Source organism: Lichenostomus cassidix, chromosome 4A, assembly GCF_008360975.1.
Source record: "Lichenostomus cassidix isolate B80296 chromosome 4A, HeHo_3.0, whole genome shotgun sequence".
Lineage (NCBI taxonomy): Eukaryota > Metazoa > Chordata > Aves > Passeriformes > Meliphagidae > Lichenostomus > Lichenostomus cassidix.
Genome location: NC_139485.1, coordinates 4,309,940 through 4,333,481, shown reverse-complemented (window position 1 = coordinate 4,333,481; position 23,542 = coordinate 4,309,940). Strand labels below are relative to the sequence as shown.

Here is a 23,542-nt window from a genome sequence, read left to right as displayed (position 1 = left end):
GCGGCTGATGCTCGCCCGGCCGGGGTGAGGGAAGCACCGGGCGGGCGCAGCGCCCGCGGCTCCCCGTGCCCGGGTCCCCCGGGAGAAGCGGAGCTGGCGGGGGGAGCCGAGGCGGGGGGCACTTACATAAGCCCTAAATGCGACAGGCGGTGCGGGAAGGTGAAGGGCAGAGCACTGAGAATCCACACAGCCTCCAGCGAGGGCTCCCTGGCACAGGAACTCTGCTCGCTGACACACATCCGCGGGTCCCCATCTGCAGTGCCCTCCCTTCCCCACGGGGGCTGCCACAGCTGCTCCTCCTGATGCTGCCAGCCCGGGCGGGGACGTGGGAGCGCAGCTCTGCCTCCCCGGGCTTGCCGGGGCAGGGAGCGGGTGGGAGGGAAGGCAGATGCCCACAGGCGCTCTGGCTGCTCCCATCCTGCCCGCCCAGCACCCGGGTCCTGCCTGGGGTCTCACTGCTTTGGCCAGTGGAGGGGGAAAGCTGATGGGAACTGTGTTGGTGGGCGAGATGGGTGCCTGGCTAGGCATGTGGGTCTAGTTTGCTGGTGTATGAGGTGGGGTGGTGGCACCCAAACAGCGGAGCAATGCTGGGACGAAGGCCAGGCAAGGAGCACAGGCTGCATGGTGTGGGAACACGGGCACCTCTGGCTCAGCCACGAGAGGAGAGGTGCCAGTGGGGTCTTGTGCAGGGGCTGTGCTCGGCACCAGTGGTGTCCACCAGGCTCCTTATGGGGAGGAACATAGGACTGTCTGCTTATCTTGGCCCCCATAATTGAGTTACCCTCTGAGCGCTGGGGACAGGCTCTGCAGGCTCAGGCAGGCAGACAGTCTGTGTGTCTGCACAAGCTCTACTTGTGCTGCTCGCTTTTGCCTGCTCCCAGAGCCACCTGCCCTGTGGTGGCAGAGCCAATGAGCACCCATGGGTGGGAGGCTCAGCCAGGGATCCTGGCTCCTTTTGCACTGCAGGTCTTTGACTCTTCCCACAGCAAGTCTGCTGTTAATTCCCTCCATCTCTCCACAGTATCAGCAGTCACCTCCGGGCTGGGCCGCTGGCAGGCAGGCAGCAGCAGGCAGCTGGGAGGCTGTGAGGAGCTGGTGCCACATCTCCCTGCATCCGTGCTCCCGACTCACCCAGAGGAAGGTGTGGCTGGGCTGCGCACTCCTGACTCCTGTATCTTCTGTTCCATCTGTTCCTGGTGGGCAAATTGGAGGCTCGGTGTGATGGGGTTGCTCTGAGACCTCACCCCAGGAGCTTCAGGCCTGGATGTTGGTGCTGTTTCTTCCGGACAATGTGGCTGATACTCTGGAGAAGCCCTCTCTTCCCCCCTATTCTCCAAGTGCCTGAGCTGGTGGCCAGCTGGGACCTGCGTCTCACCCTCTGGGTCCTGAGCTTTGCCTCGATGGTTGTGCAGATGGAGGGCCAGGTCTACTCGCCCACTGTCAACACGCACTATGGGAAGTTACGAGGGGTGCGTGTGCCACTGCCCAGTGAGATCCTGGGGCCCGTGGACCAGTACCTGGGGGTTCCCTACGCCGCTCCCCCCGTTGGGGAGAAGAGATTCATGCCCCCCGAGCCACCACCGTCCTGGTCAGGCATCAGGAACGCTACCCACTTCTCACCAGTCTGCCCCCAGAACATCCACAACGCTGTTCCTGAGATCATGCTGCCCATCTGGTTTACCTCCAATTTGGATATCGTGGCCACGTACATCCAGGACCCCAACGAGGACTGTCTGTACCTCAACATCTACATCCCCACGGAGGATGGTGAGTCCCCACTGGGGTGACCGCAGGAGAGCGAGGGGGGGGTCACTCCACCCCTCCCCAGCAGTGGTTGGTCTCACCTGGGTGTTGTGTTTGAAGCATGTGGTTGTGGACCCTGCAGCATGCTGTCTGTTTGTGGAAAGCTTTCTCTGGCCACGCAGCTTGCCCTCTTGCCCTCAGCTGCCATCTCTGTCTCGCGTGCTCCTGCTCCTCCACGCCTCCTGGTCCCACCCCTCCACCTCCATGGCATCGTCACGGGTTCCTCTCTTGTATTGCTAAATCTGAATCCGACTCTCTGACCGCAGATCCACAGAGTGACAAGCTGGTTTGTGCTCCCCACAGGCGCCGAGTGCCAGGTTCTGTCTTGAGTTGGTTCGAGTTCGTCCTTCCTCCCTCCTTCCCACCCTCCCCAGGTCCATGCGCTAGTTGTGGGCGTGGGCTGCGGCTGGGAGGAACACTCTCTGCCTCTCCCTGGGAAGATGCTCCGGCAAGAAAGGGACCACAGAGCCCTTTTCCGGGCCCTGGTACGGCTGGGAGGTTGGGGTGCACCGGCAGACACATCGCTTGGCTGCTCCTCCGTCCGCCGGTGGGACAGCGGCAGAGCGATGAGCCTGGGGTGCTGGGGACGCACGGGGCACGGTCCCGTTGGGGTGAGGCTGAGCGGCACCGGGTGCCTCCTTGTCTAACCTTTTCCTTTGTAGGGGATCCCAGCTGAACTGTAAGTAGAGGGCAGAGGAGGCAGCGCCTGCCCGCCGCCCGCCCCAGCCTCACCGCAACGGGAGCCCCCAGGGATTTTCAGCGGGCCGGAAGGGACCCGCGGCGGGTCTGCTGCGCACAGCAGAGCAGCCTGCCGGGCCAGTGGCTTCTCCCAGGCTGGCTGGCTCCACTCCTCTGTCTCTGGGGCCCACGGAATGCATCATGCCTTCCTTCCCGCCCAGCACGGCTGGCCCAGAGTTTTCCTCCCATGGCGACGCTCCCTCCCCACCTCCCGCGGTCCCGGGGGCGGTGGGAGGGTAGCAGCGTGGTTGTGATTGCATGCCCACTCCCATCAGTGGAGCCTCCTGTTATTTTGTAGTCTTTTATTCATTTTACAGTAAAACGGATTTCCAAGGAATGCACCCGAAAGCCCAACAAGAAAATATGTAGGAAAGGAGGTATGTAGCAAGCCGACCGGCAGAGAGGCACAGAGAGGAAAGAGAGAGAGAGAGAGTGAGAGGGTGCCTGGCTGGCCCCTGGCCTGCAGCACTCCTCTGGCACCTCTCTGTGCTGCCACCCGGACCGTGGGCCCTCCAAGCAGCCCACCCTGCCACCCCCTGCTTCCCACTGGGAGGAGTCCCACGGATGCTCCAGCCAGCTGGGAGCACAGGTCTGGGGTCAGGTCATCAGGATGCTCATGTTGCTCCAGGCCTTTCAGAACAGCTTCTCCTGGGCTGAGCCTGCACTGTCACCTTCATCCCACTGGCATTGACAGCGTCCCAGCCCCTGGGTATGAGGGGTAGCCTCTGATGACAGGCAGCATTTAAATGCATCCATCCCTTAGGTTGGGGAACCCCACTGGGGGTGTACAGACCCCTTCAGGGAAGGATCTGTGTGATGGGGGACTGCAGTCCATCCTGGGCTGAGCTTTTCCCCCGTTGCATCCCTGATAATTTTGCATCCAGAGCTCCTTGGTTAAAAGCATAAAGCCTCTCCTGGCTGTGTAAATGCTGCAGATTCTGCCCTGACCCTTGTTCCTGCCAAGGCTGCTCCCCACTGCTCACATCCCCATGCCAGTGCCAACCCTGCCAGTAAGGATTTGGTCTCGAGCCCATGGCACAGCAGCCTTCCTGATCCCTAGCTGCCCCATGGACAGCCAAGCACCTCCAGTTCAGACACATCTCTACTTTGCCTTGCCTCCACTGACCCTCCCCCACTGCCCCTAAATGATCCTGTATTCCCAACCAGTGACGTGGACAAGGGAGCAGAGATGTGCAAATGGGAGCTGTCTTGGCCCCAAGTCAGACACACAGCTTCACCCATCCCTCCACACAGCCCCCTTGCAGGCAGGGAGAGCTGGCTGCTCGGTGCATCCCAAAGATGAACGTGTGGAGGGTCAGGCAGCCAAGCTCTTCTGAAAGGCTCAGTACAGGGCGTCTGGCCGGCATAGGCTGCTGTCCTGGGCATCCTGCAGCAGCAGGGTCCCTGCATCCCAGCCTCTGTCTTCCTGCACCCCTGGGTTTGGTGGGGCCAGTGCAGCTGGGCTTGGAGGTTTGGGGAGCGCTTTCCTTCCAGCCGTTTCCCCCAGTCCTGTTGTTTGGTTTCTTTGCTTTGCTTTTCCTGTTGCTGTCCTGGCTATTCACACGCCATCTCTCTGAGTGCCAAGGCTGCCCCTGAAAGGGCTGGCGCATTAGGGAGTCTCTGCACGCTGCCTCCGGAGCCGGCTGTGCCAGTGATCACCAGCCACTTCAAAGCGCTTCCTCTCCCGGCCCTCCCACCGGCTGCCAGGGCTGGCAGACCCCCGCCACCCCCAGCCCTATAGCCAGGGCCAGGGAAGCCGGCTCCAGGTTACTGCTGGAGAAAGGGATGATATAAGGCATGACAAAACACTTTGGGTGTGCTCATCTCCTGGGTTTCCCTTCCCACTGGCTCCGCTCACAGGCAGGGTTTCTTTGCAGCCCATCTGTGGTTGTCTCTGGTCACCTCCCGGGGAGCTGGGGACATTCCCTTTGCCCCCGCTGGGCTCTGTTGACTCATGGACCAGCAGGTCCCCATGCCAGCCATTTGGACATCCAGGTGTGGTGTGCCAGGAATTAAAGCACCCAGACACTGGCACTTCCCTCCAGCTCTGGCCAGGCTCTGGCAGCTGTTGGCTTGCATTAATTGAGTCACTTGTGATGAAACACAGAAGCTCTCCTATCCCTCATCATCTATCCTGGGTTAGTAATGCTTGGGGAGAGGGTAATGTACCTGCAGTGCTGATTTCCTCAGGTCGAATATTTGAACATTGACTCATTCTGGAATAATCATGGTTACTATTTCTAAGGCCACACACAAGCAGTGATAAGCTTTCCTCTCATAGAACAGTATTTTGGTGGTTGAAAATGCCTCAGCTCCCACCTTACTGGAGTTTTCATGACTTCTGCCACCCCTCAGCACAGTGTATTTCAGAGCAGACAAAGGACTGAGAATTTCTCAGTCATGCTTGTTTATCTCTGGGTCAGAAAAACATCCCTCTTTCCCTACCCAGTTGCCCACAGTAATTTCCTATATGGAAATTTTCTAAATGCCAGTCTCCTCCATACACATTGGTCCCTTCTCGGGGAGCAATACAGGGCAGCAGTTCTTTGAGATCAACTAGCTATGCATGGTGCCAGGGGAGCTGACAGCACTGAGGCTCAGTTGAGGCTCGGATTGTGCTGCAAAAATAGTGCTGCCCACCCAAAAGACCATGTACACACACACACAGTACAGTACCTATGTGCAAAATGCAGCTCTGCTCCATGCTTTCTGCTGCCAACACTTCCAGCCTGTTTTTGGCTGTGGTAGACAGTAGGATGACTTTTCCTTCCCATCACCAGCAGCCTGGGCAAGCCTTGCTGCAGGGCATGAGGAGGTGGATGTCATTTTTGGAGGGGAAAAATATGGCTGCCCTGCACTTAGCAGATCTTCCTGGTTTTCATTAGTGAATGCCCAGATCTCTCTGGCTGGGGCTGTGCAGAGTCTGCGATACTGCAGACAAATGTCCAGGTCCAGAGTCTTCCTCTGCCATGTGAGGGTGGCTGCAGCTCCCAGCAGCTCCTGGGCTCAGGACGTCCTTCAGCAGCTCTGCGGGAAAAGCGTTGTGGCTTCTCTGCTGCTCTCCAAGAAGCTGACTTGTCCAAGTAGCAGCTGAGGCTTCCCTACAGCTGCACCAATTCTGCAGTGTTCCCTTGCTGGAAGCTTCTTCCCAGCCCCCTCGAAGCCTGCTGCTTTGCAGAGCTGGCTGTGGGCAGACCACCGCCCTGGTGCTCCGCTTCCACTCCGGGGAGCGCTTTGCAAAGGTGAGGGTCGGTGTTTGCACTGCTGGAGGCAGCAGAGCGTGAGGAGATGCAGTGCTTTTACAGAGTCCACTCGGGGATGGAGATAACGCCTCTGCATCATTCCAGGACAGGGAGGGGCAGGGCAGCACCAAGGTGTGCTGCAGTCCTGGAGCAATGGCTGATGGCTGGAAGGGCGCTTGGACACAGGTCCCAGCTGAGCTGTCCCTGCCTGTGGGGTTGTGCAGCAGCAGGTTCAGCAGATGCACCGGTCTTGGTCCTGTTCCTTGTCAGTCCCAGAGAAGCAGTTGAGATGGTGTGGCCAGCAGCAGGTGTACCTTTGTATGCATGTAGCCATCAGAGGCTCCTGCTCCCTGCAGCATCGTGGCTGCTTTGCAGGAGTGGGTGCCCCAGGGAGCTCACACTGGGGAGAGGCTGCTGGAACTGCCTACAGGCCCCCTGAATGGACATTTGGTTCTGGAAAGCTGTCATCTCAGACTCCTGCTCCACTCTTATCCACACCATGCTGAGAACGAAGGCTCCAAGGACTGAGGCTCCTTACCCTCCTTTATCTCTGTTTGCACTGGTGTCAGTGCTGTTGGCATGGTTTACTTAAGATAGCATAAATCCAGCATGGATGCCCCTGTTTCAGTGATTTTTTTTTTTTTACTAAACTTGAACTTAAATCTTCCTACAGCCTTCAGATAAGAGCATATGCATCCTTCCTATCAGCCTGAACAATGTCACTTTGCAGTCAGCTTAAAGTGAAGTGGCACAACAGACAGTGGGTTAGTGGAGGGTGTTTTTGATGGGTAAGGGGAATAACAGCCATGAGCCCTTTTAGTTTTTCCAGCTGTGAATCCAGAGGCTTAAATCCATCCCCATGAGAGTGGGGGCTCTGTGTGGTGGCCTTTGTTAGTGCACAGGAAGATGTCCTGGGCTGGGTGTCCCTGAACACGGCTGTAGCCAGTGGAAAGTGTTACTGGGTGAGGGAAGTGAAGCTGTGATTGCTCTCATGAGCTGTGGGGCATTGTTGGGTTGTGCTGGAGGTGAACAATGCAGCAAAAGGCAAAAAGCCCACTTGGTCACAAGTCTGCGTTGGCCGTAACCACCCTGGCACCTTTCTGCTGATGGGTGAGGCTTGCATGTGAGATGCTTTGCATCTGCCACACACACATGCCACTGCTGTTCCCCTTCCCCCTGGCCTGCATCACTGCACTCCTGCTTTGCTTAGCTTCCCAAGTGCTGCTTTCTGCCATCTCTTCTGCAGTGCCTCAAGCTCAGGTTGCTTTAGGCTTGTCCCAGCCATCCCTAAGCTCTGCAGCAGGAGTCTCCAGCTGGATCCCTCCCTGTTCAGCCAGGACAGTTGCTCAGGTCACAGAGATGCTGCCCACTGCCCTCTTTTACAACCTGATAATCCTCATAGCTGATTCCTCCATTCTCATCTGTACAGAGACTTTTGTCCCCTGAAGGAGACCAGGCTGGAGGGCTGCAGCCTGGCCAGTCCCAGGTCTTTAACAGCACCAGGGCCTTTGGCAGTGGAAAATGATCTCCAGCTGCCTGTGGTCAGCTTCCCAACTCTGAAGCACGGTGTGGATGAAGGCTCGCTGGCTGTGATCTTCATTAGGGAAAAATCCCTATCCCTTAGAAGTACCAAGAGGTTGGTGCATAGCACTGGTTAGCAAATATTGCATGAGTACTTCATCATTTAAGTGCTTTCTGGGCTTGCAGCTCTTCCTGATGAAGACACAGTAGGTCAAGCTTGCAGCCTCCTGCAAAGAGGCTGAGTGGCTGCACACGCCTGGCCAAGTGTGTGGCTGGGAGGTGGGCTGGGGAGGGAGTGTGGGAAGGACACAGCAGGAAGGGGGAGATGCTGGGGCTGAGGTGCTGGGGCAAGAGATGACAGGGATGGGGGTGGTGCTAGGTGAAAAGAGGAGAATGATGTGAGATGCTCAGAGGATGGCTGGGTGGTGAAGCAGGAGGTGAGGAGGTGGGGGTAGGTCAAGAGGTAAATTCTGTGTTGGAGAAAATCAGGACAGCACAGGAGACAGCTGATCCATCCCTGCCCTCACCTCTTTCTGGCAGTGTGTCCCACCTGGTCTGAAACACTTCCCCAAGCCTCTTCGAGTGCTTTGCTGCCCTTTCTGCTAGGAAGGTTTTCTTCTCATCTTGCCTCCTGTAGCCCCAAGGCTGCCTGAGAGGGACTTGCTCTTCCACCTCACCACCTCACAGTAGCCTTTCATGTGTTGGGATGCTGCTGTAGCTCCCATCATGCCTCTGCTCCCAGGATTCGTGTGACCCAGCCCTCTGCAAACTTTTTATGCCTGCTGGATTTTTCCAGGTTTCTGGTCGCTGCTCCTCCAGACTTTCTCCAGCAGGTCATGGCTGCCTAAGGCATTCTGCAAGCCTCTTGCCCTGATGGAGCTGCCTCACAGCCATTTCAGAGCTCTTCCTCCCCGTCACAGATTCCTTTAAAATTCAAATCCTGTCCCACTCCATGCTGCCATCTCTGTCATCCACCTCCCATGTCACCTGCAGAATGCCACTCCCAGACTGACAGTGAACATGACTCCCCAATTTTGTCTTTCTGACCAGTTTTGTGCATTTAGTCCTGTAGTTCTGTGCAGCCACAGGGTTGCCCCTTGCTCATGGGAGCTTTGCTGGAGGCTGTCCAAAACCCTTGCTGTGGCAATGGGGCCCGTTGGGTGGCAGCAGGTTGGTGGCAGCAGGACCCTGGGATCAGGGTGTCTGGCAGGGTGTCAGAGCTCCTCGTCTCAGGGGAAAGTCACTGGGCAGCGCAGGCTCTGTGTGGATGAGTCCTGCCTGGGGGAAACCCTGCTGTCTCCCCAGAGGTCACCGTCACCTGGGGAGCTTTTTGTTGCAGGCATTAGGGAGCAGAGGATTGCAGGCACTGGTCTGCAGCTCTAAGGGGATGAGAGCAGTCAGCCTCTTCCTGAAACTGTGCCCTTGGGCACAGGGATGGCACCACTTGCCTTTGTGTCCACATTGACATGCAGTCCTTTGCAGGATCGGGGCTTTGCACAGGTTTTTCTACACCCCTGCTCCCTGCCAGCCCACAGGCCACCTCTCCTGTCTCCTGCTGGCTGCAGCTCAGGGAGTGCCAGGCTTGCTGCGCCCCATCCACAGCAGCATTCCACAGTGCCCAGCTGGGGCAGCTGGGCTGGCCCATGCCCCAGCACTGCGGGTTGGGAAGGGACACAGAACAACTGTAAGGCGTTCAGGATGTTACAGAAACCAATATGTTTAGGATTCTGCCTCGGTCAGGTCAAGCTGGTTGGTGCCTTCACAATCCTCAGTGAAACACGGAAGTAGTCTTGTAAGAAGGGAGTTGGTGCAGGATGGAGCCAGGCAGCTAAGGGGAGCACCTGTCTGGAGGGAGCCCTGTGTACTGCAGTGGTCTCGTGCAGTGACACCAGTGGTTTGTGGCCAGGCACAAGGGGCCATGCACCATGTGGGGGTGATGGGCAGGACCCTGCCTGCCAGTCAGTGGCCATGCAAGGCAACCCTTCATGTGAGCTCTGCAGAGGACAGTTGTCCCCAGGGGCAGCAGAGCTGGGAGCAGGGCTCCTGTTCACACTTGGGTGCTAGGAGAGGGAGCCTTGCCTGAAGCTGAGGGTGAGTGACCAGGTGGGGGCCAGCCTGGGATGCAGGAGAATCAGCGAATGCTTTGACTCATCCACCGGCAGTGCTGATGCTGCCACAGCCCCAATCACGTCTTCCCTGCCGCCCCAGCCCTCCCCAGGGAGGATCTGGGAAGGGGCCCAGGTGAAACAGCATCCTGGCACAACTCCTGGGGCAGTCCTGCCTGTGCCCTACACTGCCCTGGCTCTGGGAGAGGTGCAGTGTGAGTAGCCAGCAGTGCTGTGGGGCACAGGCCTGGCCCCACTGTCTCTGCTATCATGCTATTTTTGAATTCTCTTTTTTTTTGTGTTTTTTTTTCTTTCTTTCTTTCTTTCTTTTTTGTTGTTTCGTTTTTATTTCCTTTTGTTTTCCTTTCTGTTCTGTCTCCTCGTGTTTGGTCCCTAGGAGCCAGCGCTAAGAAACAGGGCGAGGACTTAGCGGATAATGACGGTGATGAAGACGAAGGTATTTCTGTGCTCGAGGCTGCCACTGCATGACACGCAAAGCAGCTCCGTTTGCCCGCCATCCGCTGCCACCCCCAGGGAGCCCTGTGTGTGTCTGTCTGCCGTGCCAGGCAGCTGCGCGGGGTGGGGGGCAGGCTGGCCGGCTGTGCAGGGCACCCAGGACCTTCCCCTCCTCCTGATGGGGGGGAAAGCTCATGGGGTTTTTCCGCTTTAGGAGAAGTTTGCTCCCGCTCAGTTTGAGCGAGGGCAGGGAGGAAGCATGGCAGCTTGGGAGGAGAGAAGCCCTCGGGCACCTGGGCCCATTTCACCCTGAGCCCGGTCACATCCCACCTCCAGCCTCATCCCTCCAGAGTCGGTGACATGCATCTGGGAGCCAGCAACCTCCCCATCCACCCTTGCCTGGCCCTGCTGTGGCTGTGCCAGCAGCCTGAACACTTGGCACCCAAAGGGTATCTGGCCATGCACAGGAGACCCAGGGTCCACTTGGTTTCTGTTAAGTTCTCTCCTTCCTCACCCGATGGAAGTGAGGTCTTGCTTGCAAGCACCGAGGCAGAGCAAGTGGGCTTTCAAGCCGATGTGATTCTAGATGTATGCCAGGGCTAAGCAAGCTGCAGAGTAGGCTATTTTTAGTAAAACAGGGTGGTTTGTCTGCAGGTTGTGGAATCGGTGTGTTTGGCTGCAGAGATGTGATAAGCAGGTAGGAGGAAGGGTTGGCCAGGGTGCAGCCCTAATGTGCTGAGGACAGTAAAACCTCATGGTGTGCAGAAGGCCCAGGGCAGCTCAAACAAGGCCTGTTAGATGGCATTTAGGATCTGGGAAAGAGATGAAAAACTTTTTCCTTGGCAGTACTAAAATCCTGTTTCTTTCTCCTGCTAACCTGTGCCCCAGGATCTCTCGTACCAGGGTGTTAACTGGCATTCAGCCTGACTCTACTACGCTAAACCCCCACACAACCAATCAGGAGCTGTTTATTTCTTGGTACATCTCTGTAAATTGTTGCCACTCTGCTGCGAGGAGGTCCCTTTGTATGTCAGTGAGCGTGTGCAGGATGGAGGAGACATGGGCACAGGCACTGATGCTCCTGCCCTTCACTTTTCAAGCAGGTGGCCCTGGAAAAAGTTGTCCTGATGTAGCTGTGCCACACAGGCGATGTCTGTCCTGGAGGAGCTGCAAGCACTTTTTGCTCTCCTGGTCTGTGCATTTGTCTGGCTATGTCCTGGCAATAGGAAAAGAGCCAGCACCGGTTTTGGGTTTGGCATGGCCTCATTCTCCTGGAGGGAAGAGGTTTTCTGTGTGGGAGGCCACCTTTAACCATGCCCTGGGCCACAACTGGAGGTGAGAATGGCCAAAGATACCCATCAGCCTGGCCTGCAGCCCCCTGCGATGGACAAGCCACAGGGAGGGGTGGCCGTGGGCAGGGGTTAGGTGGGTGTGAAGGGACTGTGAACAGCCCAGCTGAGCACTGAAGCTGGTGTGGCTGTGCCCCAGCAGTCCCAGCCCTGGTGGGCTGTAGCAGAGGCTGTCTGCCCAGGCGCTGTGCTGCACCGCTGAGGGAGGCAGGCAGGGAGCAGCAGCTGCCTGGGGCAGCTGAGGCCGAGCAGGCACTGCCAGCCCACCCGAGCAAGGTGCTGGGTGTGAGTGAGCACGAGGGAGGACAAAGTCCATCAGTGCTGGATCGCCAGCCCAGGCCTGGGCTGGGCTCGGCAGGCATGTGGGACCTGGCGATGTCTCCGTGACGGGTGCGACTGCCTCGTCTGTGTGACATGGGTGAGATGCACCTGGAGCCCAAGCATGGGCGTTATTCCCTTGTGGGTGGCCATGGCTCCATGAGGGATCACCTGCCAGTGGGGCAGAAGGGGCAGGATGTCCCCTGGACAGAAGTTGAGAGAGGGAGTGTGGCTGCTCCTTGTCCCCTAGGCTCCCACAGTCCTTCCTCCCCGGCCCTCGGGGTCCCATTCCCCATCCTCACTCCATGCCTCATGCCCTGTCCTCGTCCAGATGCCGTGCTCACCTTCCTGACACACACACGTGCATACACTGTCTGCCTCATCACCATGTCTGTGTCTGGGCACTGGGGTGCCATGGGTTCACATCCAGACAGGCAGGTCTCTGCCTTCCCAGGGGCATGGGAAGGGGGAGTGGGAGAGTAAGACACTGGAGCACACATCAGTGGCCCCCCCACCTTCTAGGTCCTGCACACCCCCATCCCTGCCCCCCTCCGCAATGCCAGCTTCCAGGATTCACGGAGTGCTTGGGTCCAGCCAAAGACAGGACATGGGGCTGCATTCCAGGGCTGGACTCCGCAACTCCCACCCTCAGCAGACCTGATCTGGCTCCCAAATGAAGCCAGAGCCCAGCTCTGGGGAAGAGCAGTGGGGTCCAGCCAGCATCCCTCCCTCATCTGCTCAGACCCCTAAGGGGGCAGCAGTGTGGGGATGGTGCAGCAATAGCCACCTCCACGTGAAGGGCTGGCAGGGTTGGTTCAGTGGTGTTTGACTTTAGAAGTCCATGCTCAGGACTTCTGAGGCCCTCAGGAGAGCTCTGGCTTTGGCTCCTAAGCCCCCTCCCCGGTCCTGGCAGCTGGCATTGCCCTTGTACTTGATCTGCCTGTCGGGCAGGGTGCTGTGGCCATCGGTGGGGTCCCGTGTTTAACCACCTCTCCTTCCAGACATCCGGGACAGCGGGGCCAAGCCGGTGATGGTGTACATCCACGGTGGCTCGTACATGGAGGGCACGGGGAACATGATAGACGGCAGCATCCTGGCCAGCTATGGGAACGTGATTGTCATCACCCTGAACTACCGCGTTGGAGTGCTCGGTATGAGCTGGCTGCCGTGGGCTGTGCCGTCAGCACGGCCGGGCACTGGGACAGCCCTTGTGTCTGACCGGACTTGGACCAGCTGGAAAGGGGGTGGAGGGGGGCGTAGGGCCGGGGGGATGCGCGGTGGGCACTGCCCCTGCCTTCCGCCCTGGCAGCCGGGCGGGTGCCACGTGGCAGAGCCCCCAGCACGCAGTTGCAGCCTAGTCTGGGTCCTGGCACCGGCCCCCCCCGGCTCATTTACACAGACTGGCTCAACTGAAAGCAAATATTGGTTTGTGGTTAAATGAATAATAAATGTGTTTACCCAGCATCTCCTCCTGAGAGGGCTCAGAGCAGTAAGGTGCCAGCGGGTACTGCCTGGCTGTCCTGGGGACCTGGCAGCTCTCCCTCCCTGGGCACAGGCTGCCTCCAAGCCAGTGACGCAGCTGGGACCCCTGAGCAACCCACCGTGACCTGGCTGTCTGCAGAGGGGACCACAGAAGGGTGTCAGGTGCCATGCAGAGGAGGGTGGCAGTCCCATTTCCACAAGCACTGGTGACTTAGAAAGGCAAAATGAATACAGAGGGTCAAAAGGCAGTGCAGTCCCCTGCCTGCAGCAGCAGAAACCTCCAGGGGCTGAGACACAGGAGGCTTGTGTGGAACACCAATGCTGCTTCCCTTAGCAGCATGAGAACAAGGGGTGTAGAGGTTTGGGAAAAGCTCCTTCCCAGCCAAGCCACTGGCAGGGCTGGCTCACTTCCTAGCCATCCAGAATAGCATGGTGTTCTCCCTAGGCAGCTGGGCTCCTGCCTGGTACCTGGGGCAGCACATCCCTCTAATGGCCTCCAGACCCCATGGTTTCTTGTGGAAGATGATAGTTATGTAAATATAAACCTGTTAAAGACCTTCTAATATTAAAAGTCGGGCCTTTAAGATGGATAGGTGCAAAGTTAAGACACATGAGTCACACTGACATTAGACTTAAGTGGTGCCTTCATCATTTCCAGTGAGGTGGTACACCACACCCAGCCAGACCGCCTCCAGGTGCCAGCACAGCCCTGGGGCCACTCCCTCTGTGCTGGGGTTACCTGCCTAGATTTTACCTCAGGCCAATATTTTTGGCTTCCTGCTTAAAGTCAAAGCAAACGAAACAGTGATAACTTATCTTGGGTGTTTCCTGTGCTATTGAAAGCATTTCTCACCTTCTTCCTCACTGAGAGCCTTTGTATTTTAAGCTGCAGTCGGTTCCTGTCTGCCCAGCCCACCTCCTTACATTTTTAGAGCCTCCCCCAGTCCACGCTAGTCCATGGAAAGCATTGGCTGTGCACACATTCGCCCTGCCTGCAGCCACTGATGCTTTCTCAGCTTTCCTTGGAGCTTGTGTGAGATGTCTTGAGCTGTTCTTAGCACAGATGGTGGTATGGGTAGGACAGAGCTTAGTGCCCTTTACCCTGTCACTGCTTGTTGTTGGCCAAAGAGGCTCCCAAAAGTTTGCAGCTGCACTCTCAGCCTTTCGCCCCTCTGTGCTGTGCACAGCTGGAGCTCGATGGTGTCCCTGCCCCAGCTCACAAAACTCTGTGGCAGTGGGGTCTCGTGGTGGGATAGGGTCCCACAGAAGCTCCCCTAGGTGTGGAGAAGGCGGGTGGGATATTCCCTGTTTCCTCATCCCTAACCGGGCTCCCCTTGGCCCCCAGGGTTCCTGAGCACGGGGGACCAGGCTGCCAAGGGCAATTACGGGCTGCTGGACCAGATCCAGGCGCTGCGCTGGGTCAGCGAGAACATCGCCTTCTTTGGGGGAGATCCCCTGCGGATCACGGTCTTCGGCTCCGGCATCGGTGCCTCCTGTGTCAGCCTGCTCACCCTCTCCCACCACTCTGAAGGTAGGTGTCAGCCGTGCCTGAGGATGCTGCAGCTGTGAGCAAACGCCCTGCTGGAGCTAACTCAGGGAAGGGAGCCCAGCCGGCCCAGCTGCCCAGCCTAAGGAAGTCAGGGCTGCTTCCTAATTAGTCACTGGTGGTTCTTATTAGTCACTGGTGGTTCTAATTAGCCATTGGCCCAGGACTAGGAAGCAAAGCTTTCTCTCACCTGGCAGTGAGAGGCCGTGAGAGCCAGGGATGGAGTAGGTGCTCCCAGTGCACAAGGCTGCAGCCCAGGGCTAGCTCCTTGGCATGGGAAGTGGGGACCCCTCCTGTGGTGTCCTGCCCTAGTGCTCAGGTGTCCCAGGTGCAGGTGTGGAGAGGGTGTGGGGCATCATGCAGGGCACTGGGAACAACGATCTGTTTCAGTGCTAGGAAAGGCATTTGTATTGGAATAGAGGGGAAGACAGACTTGAGCCTCGGGAGGGGTGGAGGGCTCTGTGTTGTGAGACTGGGGGAGCTAGAAGTGCTGCGACTAGAAAACACAGGTGGAAGTAATATGATTAATATCTGTAAATATAGTAGAGTGTTTACTCTAAATAAAGAAGGGAATTATTTATGCTAAAAGATTGTGTTGGAGTAAGAGCAAATGCATGTAAACCACCTGCAAAGACATTTACATCAAGCACTGAGGGGAAAAAATTAACTGTGAGCCTAGAAGTATTTTTGATAAACTTCCTAAAGGAAATTATAGGAGCAAAGCCTGAACTGGATATGGTCCAGAGGGGAGCAGCCTGCCAGACCTGCTCATGGGCTTTATATGAGGGTGCATCTCCCAGTGCTGTGTCCCCAAGTGTGATGCTAAGGAGAAAAGGATATATGTGAGCAGTAGACACGGGCATGAGTCTGCCCTTGAGAGACACACAGCAAATTGCACTCGAAGCTGATGTGAAGAGCTCAACAGCCTGGGAATCACACAGGAATGGACACCTCCAGAACCTCTGCAGGGCTGATGGCTCATGATGGGGAGTCTTTTACAGGCTGAAAGCTGCTGCAGAAAAAAAAGGTTTTGCCTGCCCATATTGAGTGTGAAAGGCTGTGGAGGGAACACTGTATGTAATGCATTCCAAATGCTTCTTAGGGCGCTCCTTTCCATCACAGGAGTGCAGGAGTGTGTGCTTGGCTGCCCAGGTGGCCCCAGTCTCTTGTAGGGGTCCAGAATGGAGAAGCATGGAGAGAAGCTGAAGGTGGATTGGAGGGACTGCTTTTTGTTATTTTTCAGCCACAAAATAGTCCTGCCAGTATAGTACTTTTCAGGTGATGCTACACTTTCTGCCACTAAGTCCTACACCTCCATGACGCATCCTTTGCTGCCCCATCCAGCCCCAGTGCCTCTGGCGTGGCTCTCCTTCTTCCCAGCGGTGTTAGGTGCCCAGCACCCTCACTGCTGCTGCAGGGGAGCTGCCATAAAATGACCTCAAAAAATTCCCTGTGCCAGAGCACCCATATACCCAGGGATGGGGTAGCTGGCTCTGGAACACGGCATGGGAACAGTGATAAGTTGCAGCCTGCAACAAGGTAGGTTTGTTTTTATTGCATCAAGATAAAACTTACAGTGATCACAAGCTATTAATGAAGCTGCTGATTTGTGCCTGCTCTGCCAGGTGCTGCAAGAGGCAGACACTGGAGGCTTGGTACAGCACATGTTGTGTCTGGCTGCTGGGGAGATCCACAGCTCCCTGCCAGTCTCAGTCCTTGCAGGCAGGGGGATTTCTCATCAGTGACCAAAGTGCTGTTTCTCTCTTCAGCCAGCCGAGGGGCAGGAGCAGTGTCTGCCAGGCAAACTTTATGTGCTTCCTTTGTCCCATCTCCTGCTCTGTGGGGGCTTCTGCCCTTTGCTGCCAGCCCTTGAGACCTCAGCTGGACAAGGTACCCAGCACCCTGCTTTGAGCATGGCTTGGCCCAGACAACCCTAGAAGTGTTTCCAGTCTCAGCTACTGTGCAAAGCCAAGGGGCAATCAGGAGCTGGCAGCAGCTGGTGGCAGCCTGCAGGACCAACCACCGTCTGGCAGAGCCCTGGCCCCACCACTTGATTCCACTATGCCATGGCAGCCAATCCTGCAGGAGGCAGGGCATGTTGGGATCCTCACCTTGGAGGGGAACAGGTTGGAAAGGCAGAGCTTCATCTTCTTGCCTGGGTCCCAGCAGGCTGGAGAGGTCCAGTGTGGAGTGCAGAGTGCTGATACCTCCCTGGGATGCTTGTCAGGCTTCAGTCGGGTGCTGGCATGGAGGGGGAGGACATGATGAGTTGGGGCTCTCATGGAGTCCTGGGTCCTCTTGGATCAGGACATGGCCATGCAGAGACATGGCAAAGGGGCTCCATCAGGGACATGACCAGCTGTTGGTGACATCAGCTGCCCCATACTTTCCCAGGCAGTGGTGGGCAGGGCCAGAGCCCAGCCTGGTGGGTCTGTCTGGGAAGGGATGCTGCTGGCAGGGCGCAATAGCTGCTGATGGGACAGCATCTCCAGGGAGCCAGGAAACCCCATCCTGGCTCCTTGGCACTTGGATGATGGTGCAAAGCAAGCAAACCCATGGCCAGTCTCCAGTCTGTAGGCTGGGTATGGCTTTCTAGGGCATCAGGAGGTGACAAACAGAGCTTGTGACTTCTCTTTGTCCCAGTGCATGGGACTGTACGTCAGGTACTTGGCAGAGTGAGGACTGTGCGTGCAGACAAGAGCTATGGACATGGTGGCCGGGAGCCAGGAGCCTCTGAACACTTCTGTTGCAGGAAGGTGCTACTCTGCTTCCCCACAGAGTGGTCCAGCACTGGTTGCACAGGGAGTCATTGGTTGCATTTCAGGGTGCCAGGGGCAGCCCCATGGCCACCACACTGCTGTGCCAGCACCATTCAGGGACCACCTGCAACAGTCCCTCGTGGCGAATGAGTGCTGGGGTCTGGCAGGGATGCAGGCAGCACTCAGGGTGCAAAGAGGGCTGGTCGGAGAGCAGGGACCCCTGGGTGCACCCTGGACTGGCTGCCTTTCATGGCCCAGAGGCTCTGCTTCCTCACCACCCTTTGTATTCTGAGCACAAGCACCATTGACATGGGACTGGAGCGAAGCCACGCATTTCTCTGCCTGGGCCAGGGCCTTTGTGGCCTCGTTTTCCAGGGCGAAAGTCCACTCCCTCTGTGTTCCTGGTGGCAGAAAGGCCCTCTTTGTGCATCTGGCAGCGTGCTCCTGCAGGGCCGGATTGGCACTGAGCAGCCCCAGCTGGGCAGGAAGCAGCAGGGAGGGGGTCGAGGGGGACTCTGACAAAGCGGTGGGGTGGGACACGGCAGGGTTAAGTGTCCCCAAGAGGCGTTAACCCTCCCACTGCTGCCAGCCTGCAGCCTGGCTGCTCAGGGAAGCAGGTGCCAACCTGGGCTGGAGGGTGGTGCTGAGCCAGGGGCAGCGTGTGCCCCTCGGGGGTCAGGTAACACATCCTTGGGGTGGCTGGGGCAGTGTGGGCTGTTCGGCAAGGCCAGGCTGTGATGCAGCCATGGCCTCTCTTCTCTCCATGCTGGGACAGAGGGATGCTGGGCCATCCCCTGCAATGGGATCCTCAGGGAGCACAGCAGCCCTTGGTTGCTTCCAGGAGCACCCACTTGCATGCCCAGCTGTCACCCTGCCATCCCCACAGCAGACCTGAGCTGAGCCCCTGTGTGAGTCCGGCTCAGCAGGCAGCACAGCCTGGGGACAAGGCAAGGTGTGGGCTGGAGTGCCAGGTCCTTGCAGGCATACAAAAGCATCAATGCCTTCTCCATGCTGCATCCTGCACTGCAGCACTGGGACGCTGGAACCCTGCTGAGAGCTTCCTCCACTCCTTGCCTCTATTGCAGGTCTCTTCCAGAGAGCCATCATCCAGAGTGGCTCTGCGCTCTCCAGCTGGGCAGTGAACTACCAGCCCGTGAAGTACACCAGCATGCTGGCTGACAAGGTGGGCTGCAATGTGCTGGACACCGTGGACATGGTGGACTGCCTGCGGCAGAAGAGTGCCAAGGAGCTGGTAGAGCAAGACATCCAGCCAGCTCGCTACCATGTGGCCTTCGGGCCAGTCATTGACGGGGATGTGATCCCGGATGATCCAGAGATCCTGATGGAGCAGGGCGAGTTCCTCAACTATGATATCATGCTGGGGGTCAACCAGGGTGAGGGGCTGAAGTTTGTGGAAGGTGTGGTGGATCCTGAGGACGGCGTCTCAGGCAGTGACTTCGACTACTCAGTCTCCAACTTTGTAGACAACCTGTATGGCTACCCTGAGGGCAAGGACACCTTGAGGGAGACCATCAAATTCATGTACACAGACTGGGCTGACCGGGACAACCCTGAGACACGTCGCAAGACTCTGGTGGCCCTCTTCACTGACCACCAGTGGGTAGAGCCATCAGTGGTGACAGCCGACCTGCATGCCCGCTATGGCTCCCCCACCTACTTCTACGCCTTCTACCACCACTGCCAGAGCCTGATGAAGCCTGCATGGTCCGATGCAGCCCACGGGGATGAGGTGCCTTACGTGTTTGGGATCCCCATGATTGGCCCCACAGACCTCTTTCCCTGCAACTTCTCCAAGAACGATGTCATGCTCAGCGCCGTGGTGATGACCTACTGGACCAACTTTGCCAAGACAGGGTGAGTGGGGATGCCATGCCGCAGGGGTCTGCACTCACTGCAGCTCTGCTCCCTGGGTCTGTGCTGGGGGTGGGCGTGGGGTGGTTGTCGTGCATGGTGTGGGACACTGAGCTTCCTGTGCCCAGAGATCCATGTGCTGCACCTTCAGTGGGGCCATGGCATCAACCACAAAGCAAGAAGCTTAGACCATGGCCAGTCCCTAGGACAGGACCTAGCCAAGCCATAGGGGTGGGACGGCTGGCTGGCCATGCTTATCATGGTTGAGATTTGGCCCAAGGTTGGGGTGCTGCCCAGTCACGCAGGACCTTTTGCCAGCCCACCCTGTGCCACCACTGGCAAAGGTCCCCTCAGTTTCCATCTGTACATCCAGCTCTCCCTCTTTGCTGCTTTGGCTTTTCTCAGTGCTATTTCTGCTCTGCCTGTGTTTCACAGGGATCCCAACAAGCCTGTGCCCCAGGACACCAAGTTCATCCACACCAAGGCCAACCGGTTTGAGGAGGTGGCCTGGTCCAAGTACAACCCCCGTGACCAGCTGTACCTGCACATCGGGCTGAAGCCACGGGTACGCGACCACTACCGGGCCACCAAGGTGGCTTTCTGGAAGCACCTGGTTCCCCACCTGTACAACCTGCACGATATGTTCCACTACACCTCCACCACCACCAAAGTGCCACCACCCGACACTACGCAGAACTCCCACATCACCCGCCGGCCCAACAGCAAGATCTGGACCACCAAGCGCCCTGCCATCTCGCCCGCCTACAACAGCGAGAACGGGAAGGAGAAGTGGAGCCCAGAGCAAGAGGCGGGCACGCTGCTCGAGAGCCCCCGTGACTACTCCACCGAACTGAGCGTCACCATCGCCGTGGGCGCCTCCCTCCTTTTCCTCAACGTGCTGGCCTTCGCCGCCCTCTACTACCGCAAGGACAAGCGCCGGCAGGACACACACCGGCAGCCCAGCCCCCAGCGCGGCGCCTCCAACGACATCGCCCACGCGCCTGATGAGGAGATGCCCTCCTTGCAGGTGAGCCAGGGGCACCACGAGTGCGAAGCTGTGCCATCCCACGACACCCTGCGCCTGGCCGCTCTGCCCGACTACACCCTCACCTTGCGCCGCTCTCCGGACGACATCCCGCTTATGACCCCCAACACCATCACCATGATCCCCAACTCGCTGGTGGGGCTGCAGACCCTGCACCCCTACAACACCTTCACCGCCGGCTTCAACAGCACGGGGCTCCCGCACTCACACTCCACCACCAGGGTATAGCTGCCCGCCGCCGGCGCACACGCATGCACGCACGCACACACACGCAGCAGACACTGGCAGAGGGACCGGCGGGGCCCACCGAGCCCCCGGATGGCGGGGCAGCGCCCACGGACGGTGCAGCTCCCAGCCCAGAGACCTGTGGGGTCCCAGAGCGGCCCCAGCGCTTTCTTTTGTTCCTATCTAACTTTTGAGAAGTGCTTTGACTCTCTTGGCCTCAAGGCCCCGCGGGTTGCCCCGGGACGCCAGTGGGGTGCAGGAGGGACATGGTGTATACCCTGCACAACCCACCCGTGCAGGTGGGCAGGGGTACCCCACTGTCAATGGCCACGGGGCTCCCGGTGCCGTGGCTGTGCCTCCCAGTGGGGCGATCACATCTCCAGTGCTGAGCCCACCGAGCACCCTGGGACTGATGAGGAGCAGGACTGGGCATCCCTCTCGGCCGGTGCCCAGACATCCCCAGGCAGCTTGGCAGTCCTGGTAAAGGCTCCTTCACTGTGCTGAGAAGTGGCCCCAGGCCATGGTGCTATAGGCAGAGGGAATGGGCAGGGTCCGGGGACCTGGCCTCGTGCTGGGTGCGGGCGCTGGGGCTGGTGCTGGGGCTCAGGGACCCTGGGAGTGGGGCCCTGGGCTGGAGACTTGGCACCTCTGCCCCTCTTCGCGCTGCAGAGAATCTCTTTTGTGTCAGTCATTTCTCTTTGCAGAGACGTTTTTTAAGCAGATCTTTAGTTCTTTACACACTAACGGAGTCGCCGCGTTTTGTCCTTTGTAAAGATTTTAAAACCAAGTGTTCTTGATATAAAATAAAAAGCCAGTTAGAAGCCAGCGTGTGCGCACGGTGCCGGCCCCCCATGGCGCCCGCCTGCCGTGGGTGGGCACCAGGCAGGGCAGTGCCTCCTGCACTGTGGGGCCGCGCTCTTTTGTATTTTTTGATATTCTCCCTCCTCTGTCACCCGTGCCCACGTATCTCAGCCAAAAAGCCTATCCAACGGCCTGCCTGCGAGCACCCCCGCCCCGGTCCCTCACTGCCACCACTGGCCAGTGCCACCCACCGCCCCATGTGGGGCATCACCTGCTCCAAGCACTGTCTGTTCACTCCCATGAACCCAGGACAGCCCCTCATGCTCCCCACCTTGCCCTGCTCCCCCAGGAGCATCCCACATCCCTTCACCACTGCCCCAGGGCCGTGCTGTGCCCTCCCTGCCCATGCCACTGCCTGAAAGCAGAGCCAGTGGATTGCAGCCTGCGGCAGGAGTGGGGTGACAGGAGCAGGGTGAGCTGCTCACCAACATCCACTCTGCCTCCTAGATTGCTTCCACTGGGGCTTTTAACTCCATCGTGGGGTGACCCCAGCTCCAGCATCCAGGACATGCAGCTGGAACAGGTGCCTGGGCAGGGACTCTGGGGGTGACGCAGCCTGCACGGGGCTGGGAGCACCTGTGCTGGGGCTAGGGCACCTGCTGAGCTGGTGTGGCCACCAAACCACATGTGGCTCAAGACGAGTGGCTTTGGTGTGGTCAGTCATGGAGAAGGAGCTGCAGGGGATCCCACGTGGGGCACCCCAGTCTCAGTCCCCCATGGTGAGCACTAGCACCTGGGGCCTGGGGAGGCAGGAGAAAGGGACAGGTCCTTGTGGGGACACTGTATCTCGTCCCTGTGCAAGACGGTCCGGCTGGCAGACGCTGCCCGTGCTGGCGGCCGTGACGCACCGGTGCCGGCTGGCCCTACTGCCTGGGGCCAGCGCATCGATGGCCCTGCTGGCCCTACTGCCCAGGGCCAGCATTACAACGGCCCTGCACCCTGCCCTGGCCCCCACCCCACGCAGGGCTGAGGGTGAGGATGCTCGTTGGAGAATGTATTTATACCCTGTCACCCGCGCAGAGTAACAAATTCCAAATAAAACAGAAGTGATATTTTTAATAGCAGTGTGTCTCGCCTCTTCTTGGAGCATGCAGGGTCGGGGGACTACCAGGCTGGGTGGAGTGCCCTGTGCTGGTCCTTGTGTCCCTGGCACCTATCCTACAGAGGCAGCAGGAGGATCCTGGTGTCACCCCACCATGTCAGGGTGCTGGACCCCCAGCGCAGCACACATGCAAGCTGGCACCATACCACCCAGGACTGCCAACTCCAAGTCCCACAGCGTGGGGTGTCCCCGCATCCCCCCAGCCCTGGTGCCCCCAGCACTAGGACCCCATGTGGGAATTCATCTGTCCCACGGCCCCCTCCCCTCCGAACTTCGAACCCCTTCCCCAGCCTTTCCCAGCTGAGCTCCCCTCCCCCTATTTGCCAAACAGAAAAGCTGCTGGTTTCATTTCTTTTTAATGTAATTTCAACTGGAGTTGCCATGGAAACCAGGCGCGGAGTGGGGGTGCTGAATTGCCTCCAGGCAGTGTGCAGACACTGGAGCCAGGGCCAAGGCCCCGAGCCAGGGGAGCCAGGGCAGGCAGGGGGACAGGCTGCGCAGGAGGCTGAGTGCGGGGCTCTGCCCTGCTCTCCTGGGGGACCTTTGCAGCTCCAGTGACAGGGGCACATGTCACCCTGTTCAGCACCGTGCTGCAGAACCTGTGCTGGATGCCCCTAAGAGCCATGGTGCTGCCCATAGTGGCATCCCACTGGGTGCCTAGTGCCCTCTTGAAGGGGGGATGCCTTTCTGCCCCAGATTAGGGGCTTGCCCTACCCTTCTGTCCCCTCTCCTCATTCCTGCATAGCCCCAGCTGCATGCTGCCACACGAGCCAGCATGGCCAGCCCAGCTAGGACACCAAGGCAAGCTGGTGACAGACAGCCCACTGCTTTTATGCTACTGCCTTTGCAAAGCTCCTGAGGCTGCCATCTGTCCAGGGTGTCCTTGACCATCAACAACTTTTCTTTGGAGACCTGGCAAAGCTCAAGGGACACTGTATCCCAGAGGGTATGAACAGTTAACATCTGCATGACAACTGTGGGACATCCTCTGCCTCAGGGGACATGTTCAGGGCTGTTGGCAAAGACAATCTCAAGGGAACTCAACTGCAAAGGTGTCCCTGGCACGGGAGGGACTGAATGACCTGAGGCTGCTCGAGGATTCACAGCCAGCAGGAGGG

At 58.3% G+C, this 23,542-nt stretch overlaps 1 protein-coding gene across 4 annotated transcripts in view; it reads left to right on the top strand.

The window, feature by feature from the left end:
- NLGN3 (neuroligin 3) overlaps positions 1-22,381 on the top strand; it is a 39,165-nt gene extending 16,784 nt beyond the window's left edge. The window contains exons 2-8 of one of the 4 annotated variants that reach the window (XM_085060216.1): positions 1,022-1,767; positions 2,859-2,918; positions 9,807-9,866; positions 12,534-12,683; positions 14,360-14,545; positions 18,405-19,194; positions 19,627-22,381. In XM_085060216.1, the coding sequence (XP_084916342.1) occupies positions 1,290-1,767; positions 2,859-2,918; positions 9,807-9,866; positions 12,534-12,683; positions 14,360-14,545; positions 18,405-19,194; positions 19,627-20,464 (2,562 nt within the window). In that variant the 5' untranslated portion in view covers positions 1,022-1,289 and the 3' untranslated portion in view covers positions 20,465-22,381. The remainder of the gene's footprint in view (positions 1-1,021; positions 1,768-2,858; positions 2,919-9,806; positions 9,867-12,533; positions 12,684-14,359; positions 14,546-18,404; positions 19,195-19,626) is intronic. The other 3 variants (XM_085060217.1, XM_085060218.1, XM_085060219.1) reach the window with 3 other exon arrangements.
- Positions 22,382-23,542: the final 1,161 nt, after the last annotated feature.